This window comes from Hippocampus zosterae, chromosome 14 (assembly GCF_025434085.1).
Source record: "Hippocampus zosterae strain Florida chromosome 14, ASM2543408v3, whole genome shotgun sequence".
In the NCBI taxonomy this organism is placed as follows: domain Eukaryota; kingdom Metazoa; phylum Chordata; class Actinopteri; order Syngnathiformes; family Syngnathidae; genus Hippocampus; species Hippocampus zosterae.
The window spans coordinates 8,332,258-8,342,526 of record NC_067464.1 but is presented as its reverse complement, the minus strand read 5'-3'; the positions used below and the strand labels follow the sequence as shown (position 1 = coordinate 8,342,526).

General features: G+C 43.7%; 1 protein-coding gene across 2 annotated transcripts in view; it reads right to left on the bottom strand.

The window, feature by feature from the left end:
* Nucleotides 1-306: 306 nt before the first annotated feature.
* Nucleotides 307-10,269, bottom strand: part of itpk1b (inositol-tetrakisphosphate 1-kinase b) — a 30,688-nt gene continuing 20,725 nt past the window's right edge. The window contains exons 6-12 of one of the 2 annotated variants that reach the window (XM_052086968.1): nt 5,540-5,638; nt 5,376-5,416; nt 4,395-4,560; nt 4,014-4,097; nt 3,364-3,431; nt 3,041-3,203; nt 307-1,966 (exon numbers count right to left, since the gene is read on the bottom strand). In XM_052086968.1, coding sequence (XP_051942928.1) covers nt 1,695-1,966; nt 3,041-3,203; nt 3,364-3,431; nt 4,014-4,097; nt 4,395-4,560; nt 5,376-5,416; nt 5,540-5,638 — 893 coding nt within the window. In that variant the 3' untranslated portion in view covers nt 307-1,694. The remainder of the gene's footprint in view (nt 1,967-3,040; nt 3,204-3,363; nt 3,432-4,013; nt 4,098-4,394; nt 4,561-5,375; nt 5,417-5,539; nt 5,639-10,269) is intronic. The other variant, XM_052086969.1, reaches the window with a different exon arrangement.

Here is a 10,269-nt window from a genome sequence, read left to right as displayed (position 1 = left end):
GCCCCCTCTTAAAGCATCAGAGTTAAACCATCAAGATGGGATTCCTTGGATGGAATTTATTAGATTCGGTCGTGATTTTTGCGGTTCTTATACAAGTGTTTAGAGGTTCTAATCCCTCATTGTATCCGAGGACCGGCAATCCGAGACCAAGGCCGAGGACCAAGGACCGGCTCGAGGAACACATCACTGCTGTACACGACACCCAAGGAGTAAACATTTTCAAGGTGGAAAGCAGAATTGATGATCAGAATGACACTGGGGGACACGTGACCAAAGGTAAAATTAATCTTTTTTTGGGGGGGGGGGGGGTGATGTACAAGTGTGACAGAAAACAAAACGTATGCTTCCTCTAAGCCTGCCCCCCACCCCCACCTTTAAATGAAGGTGAAGTAATTTAAGTGGAAAAGTGTCTGAATGCTGGTGAGATGCGAGTTTACTGGAGAGGTGGGCGCCCTTTTCCCCCCACCCAAAGGGTCATATGACATCCATCCATTTTCTATACCGCTTATCCCTTATTCTCAGCTGCAGACTTGACCTCGGGTCAATGCTAATCTACAGGATGAGGAAAAACTGAGTTGTCAGGAGACAGATTTAGAGGAAGACAGATCAGGATTTCGCCCACTTTGCACATATCTCTCCCTTTTAACGCCACTTGTTCTCCAATTTTGTCTGACTTTTTTTTCTGTCCCTCAGGTAAATACATTTGTTCACATGCTGCCTTTCATAGAAAACATTTCCTCATAAAATTTCATTGAATACATGTCAGAAGAAAAAAAAACTACAATCAAATTGGAGTTTTAAAAAAATGGTCATGTTCCACGCTTCCTCCTCAAACTACAGCATTACATCTGACTGGATGGTTTCCCATTTAGCTGCGTGTTTGAAGAATTGTGTGTGGGAGTCCAATCAAGGAAATTGCCCCATTAAACAATGTTAGTTATGTGATAATCTCTTTTAAAGTGTTGACGGCACATTTGATCTAAAACAATCAGCGGAATAATTTATGCTCGGAAGGCAGTGAGCATTCAAGGAAACAACACAAAAGAAAAAAAGAACTGATGCAATGAAGTGCTGTAAGGAATCTCACAATTGAATCCTGTAGGTGGAGTTCATTCTGTGGAAAACGAGCAAACAAAAGAAGAAAAAAAAAGAAACGGAATGTCTTCCTGCGCTCACTTGGTCATGTGGAGATTTCCTTCTCAGCTTTTCAAATCAAGTCTAAAATGTGATGGCACTAGGAAAGTCAACAGCTTATCTCTTGGTTCAAACGCACGCTACCTCCCCTCACAGAGGAGTCAGTGGTGTTGAACACGCACGCGCACACACACACGCACACACACACGCACACGCACACGGGATCATTGCACATCTAGTGGCACATCTTTCCCCCAGTCTGAAAATGCCGAGCCGGGCGTCACTGCAGCAAATACAAACGACTTCCCAAAAGGTTCAAATTACAGTACTGTTAAAAGTCTCATTGGACAAAAACAACATTACAAAAAATAAAGGCGAGAGAGAGAGAGAGGAAAAAAGCTTAACACTCAATCACCATCATTTTGAAAGCACTACACGGGAAAAGAATGTGATTAGATACCTGTAAATGATAATTTCTAATAATTATCATGATTTATTATTCATTGTTATTGTCACCATTGTGATGTGTGTTTTTCCAGAGAGGGGGGCGGGGGGCTGAGTCACTGGGAGGAGGCCTTGGTGGCTATAGAGGACACGCAGTGCTGCTGGAAGCTGGGCGACATGGGAGAGCTGCAGCCCAGCCGCTGGTGCCGCGCGCCCTTCAGTCCGGCGTCGCCCTCCACCATCCACGGGGGGGTGGCAGCGGCAGCGGTGCTCAGGCCTTTGGGCGATTCGCCGGCTGGGGTCGGCTCGGGTGTGCTGACGTGGCTCTGGAGCACGCTGCTGATGTGGTTGAGCAGGTCGCTGAAGAACTCGGGGACACCCTCGTAACCTGGTGACACGGGCGGAACATCAGTTGCAGGCACGGTGTGATGAAAGGGAGAGACTGACATCAGTGATGAGGACATCGTCCTGCCACAAATAGCAAAAATCCTCAACTTCAGGTTTATTATTGGCCACAAATGCCACAAGATGGTAGCAAAGCACCATTTCTCTCTAATTGAAGCTCCTCAACTCAGCTTCTTGTTTCTTGACTTACTCTAGTTTCTTGATCACCAGATGCCACAAGATGGTGGCACGATGCGACTTTTAAGAGAAATTAAGTCCTAACTTACTTTGACATAATTCCTTGGCACCAAGGTGGCGGTAAAAACCACACTTTTGAAGCTCCCCAACTCACTTCAACACCGTTTCTTGTTGGCATCAAGATACCAGAGGATGGCTGCAAAGTGCTACTTTTGCCTAAATGAAGGTCCTCAACTCATTTCAACCTAAAGTAATTATTTGGCACAAAGAGGCCACATGATGGTGGCAAAGTACTTCTTTAGGAGAAAGGAAGCTCCTCAATTTACTTCAAAATATTTTCTTGCACCAAAATGGGGGTAAAACCCTGCTTTTGTCTAAATGAAGCTCTAAAGTCACTCCATCAGAGCACAAAGATGCCACAGGATGGTCGCAAAACATGACTTTAATCTTAAGTCCTCAATTCATTTCAACATAATTTCTTGGCCCCAAGACGCCACAAGATGAGGGCAAAGCCCTACTTTTGCCCAGATGAACCTCCTCAACTAAGGTCGACATAGTTCCTTTGCACCAAGATACCAAAAAGTGACGTCGTCGGAAGTGGTTCAGGTACAGCCTTACACGGGATTCTTCAAACACACTGGTTATTGCTTGATGGCTGGATTGTGACATCATCTCTGTGATTTCACAAACCCACTGCGTACTCCACATGTGCATCACTGACATGGTGCTTGGTTTCATCTAGTTTATCATGCAGGAGTTAACTTCTCTTTCAATGCCTGTACATTTCAAAGGAAACTAATGATCTAATTAAATCACTCCGTTTTAGTATCCCAGAACAGACTTTGAATGAGAAGTTGGAATAAAAAAAAAACCCTCTAACCGGGAAAGGCATTGACGTCAATGACAGCGTGCTGGCCCGTTTGGTTATTGATGATGACGTCGATGCCGAACAAGGTCACGCCCAGGGCCTGCCGCAAGGACCTGGACAGTTCCCGGATGACGTCGTCGCTGGGAGGTTGAGACACACCCTCTACGTTCTCCCTCTAAAAGCACACGCAAGGACAAACGTCGCTTCAGTTTCATTCGCCCTGAGCACAGACCTCTGCCAAGGTTGACTTGTGGGATCACAAAGAACGAAACGCTTCAAACCCTTGGCAAAGGTAAGAAACGTGCTGGTAAAGTCACATAAGATCTGAGTCGTACTGAGGTCAAATCTGAGGACGACTCCGGCTTGGAAACGTTGTGGCTGTTGAAAAAAATGGCTTTCCGGTCTGAAAACACAAGAAAGCAAAAGTGTAAGTTGGCGACACAGTATACACCGGTATTGTATTAATTCATTTAAAGCAGTAGGTGGCGACAATGCCCAATCTTTGAAGAAACCACTGACTTGTAAACGCCTCCCTTTGAGATGCGTTGCTCGGAGTCACACAAATTAGCAGAGATCATATGTTTTAAGGAAGCCAGATGTAAGGCACTCGTATTGATATAACGCCTCGCATTCATTAAATATGACCACTAAAAGAATCATTATTTCAGGATATTTTACAACGCTTGGCCATCATTCTTTTCATCATCACTGTTTTAATTGGCGTGTTGAAGGTTTTAAGGAGACGTGCTCACGTTAAGGTTAATTAGGGCAAAGGTTCATTTTAGATTTTGAGGATCTGGAGAGAGTGGAGTGAGCATGAGCAGGCCTTTTGTCATTATAAAGGACACCACTGTATGTGTGAGAGCCAATTGTAATTGCAGGGCACATATGGACAAACAACTATTCAGATTCACACCGACGGACAATTTCAGTCTTCAAAGAACCTGTCATGAACGTTTCTGTAACATGGGAGGAGCTTGAGTACCCAAAGAGGCCGCAGACAAAGCCATTAGTCCACCTTCTAGCTGCTGAAGTCTTCCATAGCGTTCCCTTGATAGTGTGACAAGTTCTATTGGACCAGACAGAACATTCCAGGCTCAGTGTCCTCTCTGCACTGTGAGTTTTTTTTTTTTTGGGGGGGGGGGGGTCCCCAGAGGAAGGAAGTTGCGTAAATCTTGGCTGTTTCTAAATGTGCACCGTACCACTGGATAATTTACAACCATGTTGGACAATCTGAGTCAACTGGACAAAAGTCAATTGCTCCTAGAAGCCTTCAAAGGTCAACCTCAAGGGTCTATAAAGACATTTTACAACATATTATAGTGGTCATGGGGGGGGGGGGGGGGGGTCTTCCTGGTGACCTTACCTGCAGGTCCGGCGGGGAAATTCTTGAGGGAGGGCCTCTCCACCACCGTGTAGGAGTCCCCAACCACAAACACCTTGTAGAGCACTGCGTTGTGATTGATGAAACTCTGGACAACACAGGGGGGCTTCACGTCCTTCAGGTCATCCTCGCTGAAGATAATGGCCATCTTGGGGGGGCAGGAGGTCACAATTTATTTTCTACAAATGACACATCTTGCTTCTTCTCTCCGCCAGCAACGTATACACAATTGAATGACCTTCCACAAGATGGTACCAATGACATACCGTATTTTCCGCACTAAAAGGCGCTTCGGAGTATATGGCGCAACTTTAACGAATGGCCTATTTTAATACTGTTTTCGTTTAAGGGTGCAGAGACTAGAAGCTACAATATTGGCTGCAGTTGCATTCTGCATCCATGAGATGGAGCTACACTAAAGGGAATACAATACAATACAGACTTATTTATGTGGAGCTTTTACAACCGCGGCAGCTGTAACGAAGCTGTAATGGACTGGCCAACTTTGAACGTCTGAAATCTCTGAATCTTTCGCATAATTCAATAGTCTCTGTTGAGGGTCTGCAACATTTGAAACATTTACAGTTCCTAAATCTCCACTATAATTGCATACCTTCCCTGGAAGAGGTAAAGGTCCTCTTTGAGTTGCCGGTTTTGAGAGAACTTTGTTGGCCAGAACATTTAAAATATGATGTCCAAAAAAATCGGAATATTGATCAAAGTGTAAGGCGCACCGTCGGCTTTTGAGAAAATTGAATGATTTTAGGTGCGCCTTATAATGCGGAAAATACGGTAATGAATCCTGTGTTTCCATATAGATATTTTGTGGGGTGATATAAAATATGTGCCTTGGCTCCATACAGTTCGGGAAACTGATTTAACAAGTGCAGCTGTGTGGAAAGGAGTGGTGATGTAAAGCATCGCTGCTTCCTCGGTGCAAACGGTCAGCACAGGGCCACTTACCTCGTGGGAGTTGGTTCCATGGGCCACTCGCGTTTTGCAAACTGAGGAGCGAATCAAAATTGGCAGATGAGTCAGATGGTGACAACGTCGTGTGATTAAAAGGTGTAATTACTGTATATCAAATGTATTTTCATAATCGGGGTCAATGCGCTTGCGAGACTTACTGAAGGGGAACGTGAGTCCGTGATTCCTCATCTGCTCCAGCACATCCGGGCTGCACTCTGTGTTGAGCACCATGAATGGAGGAGAGCAAATCCTCTCATCTAGGAGCACGACAAGGAAAAGACCAAAAAGAGAGATTTGGGGACTTAAAAGGGGAAAAAAAATACGTTAAAGAATCCTTAGTTAGTGAGACAATAAATGGCCTCTGGGAAACCAAAGTTGGACTTAAGATAAAGTGGATCCAAGTAACTTGGCAGACATTCGATATCAGGGGTCCAAAGTTCAAATTTAGAGGGGTTCAGTTCAGGGAAATATCTTCAAGAGATATAATGCATATTATATAATCCGGTCGAAATGCTTTTAATTTGCATGTTCACCCCGTGACTTTTTATCCAGGTACTCCAGCTTCCTCGTACAGAGCAAAAACATACTTATTGTTCATTGAAAACTCTAAAGTTGCGCAAATGTCATTTGAATGTGAATCCCTTTTTTGTCCTAAAGTGTTTGGCTGGCGACCAGTCCAGGGTGTACTGTACTCCACTTCTTGCCCAAAGTCAGGTACGACAGACTCACTAACTCACTACCCTAACGAGGAGAAGTGCTCATGAAAATAGGTGGATGCATATTTTGTGGTCACCCACTGACGGTCACAAAAAGAAAAAGTGAGACTAGTCCAGAGTACAGTATTCCAACTACAGCAGGTATGTCCAAAGTCCGGCCCGCGGGCCAAATCCGGCCCGCGGTCGAATTTCATCCGGCCCTCGGCCCCTGTCATAAAATCAGTGCCGTCTGGCCCGCAGGGTGGGCGCAATGGAACACGTGTTGCATTGACTGAGGTCTCGTAGACTGGTGAGTGATGTTTCATAGAGTACTGCTTCCCTCTAGTGGCTAAATTAGTAATAGCATTCACTAAATGAGTAATAGCATTTAGACACTAGAGGGCATCACTCACGAGTTAACAAGACATCACTCCGTGTTTATATTGACTGATATGTCATATTTCAAATGATCCTTGCAGTTGTGGATATGTGTATTGCTTGTTCATTTCCCTGTTGTTCGAGTCAAAGGTTTTGTGACTATTGAAAAGTCATGGTGATACATTTTATGTTTCAAATCAATCAATTTGCACTCAGGAGACTTCTGTTTAAGAAAAAGTCAAGTGAATAAGCAGTTGCATGTGATATACCTGTTTCAAATGAACCAAAAGAAATTCTTAAGATTGTTGAAATTAAAATAAAAATGGAAATGTGAAACAGACTGGCTTACTAAAATTTGTTGAACAATATTATTATATAATAATAATAATACATTTTATTTATAAGCGCCTTTCAAGACACCCAAGGACACTTTACAAAAACAAAAAACAAAACATTACGTTGTTGTTCAATGTAAAGAATGTCAGCCAAGGTCGGCCCCCCGACATTTTACCACATAAAATCTGGCCCCCTTGGCAAAAAGTTTGGACACCCCTGAACTACAGTATTTGTTCAATTTCAAACTCTACAAGTAACAAAATAACAAACTACATCCTACATTTTGAAAACTGACCAAAAGTAAATACAATTATAGTGAAACTGCCCTTTGTTTTTTTCTTAGTCATTTAATATACGTGAGCTCAGAGTTCTTTTTCAATGGATTGCTGTGCAACCATACAGAAGAAGGAAGGTCAAGCAGGTTTTGTACAAAAATACACAGCGACCTTTTTATTTATTCATATTTAAATTTTCTGACACTCGACAAATTCCCCATATATATGAGATGCTGAAACAAAAACTAAAATGAAATATCCCAAACTATCATACCACACGCAGGATGTCCTGAGACACAGGAAGCAACAGACAAGAAGAGTCAGCAGTCACCAGACAGATGATTAAACTGACGTGTGATCAATGGCTCACTCGTCCTCAGCATCGGGTAAATGACGCAAACGTCTGTACGTCATTTTTTTTTAATGCTCCATTCAGTTAATTATGTCCAAGGTTATTCTTTTCCAGTGCAAGTGAAAAACAGCCCTGTCCTTGTTGTTGGAATAAAATCAGAGCTTTTTTTCCCCTTCAATTTTCCAAATTTTGTGGCTCGGTGAATTCCCCCTTTGAAGAAACCAACAGATAAAGTATAATGCAGTGGAGCACATACCTCCGCCAAGGCGTAACAATGTCTAACACATTAAAAAGTCATCTCATTGACCAGCTAACACTTACCATTGATAGTCACGGTTTGCAAGCAACGGATATTTGACTCCATACGGTGGAGCAACACATTTAGACAGATAATGTAACGATGCTCACAGGCATAGGTTATTTACCCTTTGCTAGAAATGAGGACGATTCCAGCATCTCACTAGTCACATACGACAGGAATGGTAGAAGTCAGCTATTGTTTTCCGTTTGTGGCTTCATGACTGTGCAGCTTTACACCGGTTCCCGGTGGCCAGGGTGGACGCATCAGGGGGACCAGCGTAATGAGCTGAATTGCAGCATTAAATCATGGTGCTATTAATTATGTCATGATGTGATTTGAAGTGCAATATTATAGAGTGCGAGTTTTCCTTCTTAAAAAAAAACTTTTTTGAATGGAGCTGGAATCAACAAATGGCACTTCTGTTCCTGTATTTTTTTTTTTAGTTACAAGCACAGTCTCGGTCCAAATTAAATTCATATGTTAAGGCAGTATTATCATATTATCTGAATTTTTATGTATAGTATGTGCATTGGCTAATACATTTGGGGGGAAACTACATTATGGAGCCAAATGCCACACAAGGCTCCACAACTGGACGGTCACACGATACACATAGACTGCATTGAAATGTCCAAAAGTAATCCCTTGGGCAGCACAATTATCGGAATCTGTGCCAACATTCAATGTTTTCTTCCTGTGCCCATGCGCAGCCCATCTACAAAGTTTCATGGCAACTTTGGTTGTTGTAGCCCTGTTCACTAACCCACCATCCAACACAATAAACCTGCTAAACGTCATCAGCTGTTAGCCTCAGCAGTGGCAGGGGATGAGGGACGTTTTTGTGTGTGTGTGTGTGTGTGTGTGTGTTCCCCCTACTTGTGCTGATGTCAGGACAAAAATCATGTCACATTGTTGCTGGACTGTAGTGGGCCCCACAAGTTATCACAAATGATGAGTGGGGTTTTCCCCTCCTCCAAAAAGGGAATGAAGACTAAAGAGGGCAGTGGCACAAACAGGGAAAATCCGTACAGTCCATCATGCAAACACACTTCATCTCTGTCATCAATAACTGCTTTAAATAACAAAGTGTTTGCAGAAAAAGTGGTTAGGATTGCAAGACTGTCTGTGTCTTATGTGTTGTCTTATATTATGTTGTCATTTTACTTTCACCGTCCTGTTGATGGCGGCGTGGGTACCCGTAGCGGCTCCTCTCTCTCTCCTGTGCTGTATGTTGCACATAGGAAATATTTGACAAGAAATTTGACTTGACTTAATATGTGCAAGTGAGATTGGTGCAGCAGAGTTTGATCCCACATAGTCTCTGCAAGCAGGAAGACCACAGGGTCACCGATCACTCATCTCATCTGTCTCATCCCCCTCGCTGTGTTATTCCAGCAGGACATGAATAGCAGCGTTTAATGTATTTTCAAAAGGGGGTGGGGGGAAGCACTGCATCATACATTAGCGAGGTGTATCATACTAACGACAAATGTCAATTCTCTGAAACAAACGGCAAATGTAAAAGATTTCTAATAACGAGAGCTTTTGCGCAGTCCAAAACGTGGTGACGTTTGGCGCTGAAGGACTTTGGCGGCGGGGAAGATGACGTGCAGGTGGAGTGGGCGGGTATCAATCCCCGGCTCTGTCTAAACACCGCGCGTTGGCGTCAGACTGAGCGGAGCCGAGGACGACGTTTACAGGACTTCATTGCAGGATTCCCTTTGAAACGTCACCAACCATTTCCATTGGTTTCTTTTTTTGGTCTTTCTGACTCACTCTGCTGCCTCAGGTCAGAGGACAAACATTCACCCCTAAAAGTTGAAACAATTTGGAATTCGAAAGCAGTTTCCCAGGCGTCAATAACAGTTGGGGGAAAAGACGCCTGTTCTGATGTTGCGTCTGGCATAACAAAGTCTCTTCCTTTCTCAAGCAATGAACGAAGGAAAAAAAAAAAGACCAAGTGATGGCTTGTCGATTGAAAAACTTCAAAGTCAAGGTAGTATCGGATGAATTACCTACATGATTATTTTTACACATGGATGTCAGTTAGCGATGGTAAAATGCGACTTCACATATTACGTGCAAAGCTAAGAAAGGTTTTCGGATTATGACAGTTTGGCTCCAATTATTTGACGTCCCAGTCTGGATTGTTTTCGTCTCAATCAGCAGCAGCTCATCAGGAAGACGTTTGTTTGACGGGCAAGATATGCCATTCTGGGTTTAGCCCGAATGAAGACGAAGTGTGGGATTTTCCCCAACATTCCTTATTTTGCCGTCCCGTTCCGAGGCGCCTTTGAGGAGCACGACGGAGAGTTTCAACGGGACGCGAAGCCTGCGTTGCAGCTTTTGAGGTGCTTCGCCAGTCGCCGGCCGTTGCCGTTGCTATTTCGAGCTTGCTTTCCAGAAAACATGGCATTGGACTGCAACGCGCCAGCTGCATTTGCGATATTTTCAACGTCAACTCCATACATGGCCGCGCATTGCGCACGCTCCGAGATGGTTTGTCCTCCAATTCGATTCATGAATCATTTGGGAATATCTGGATTGTTTA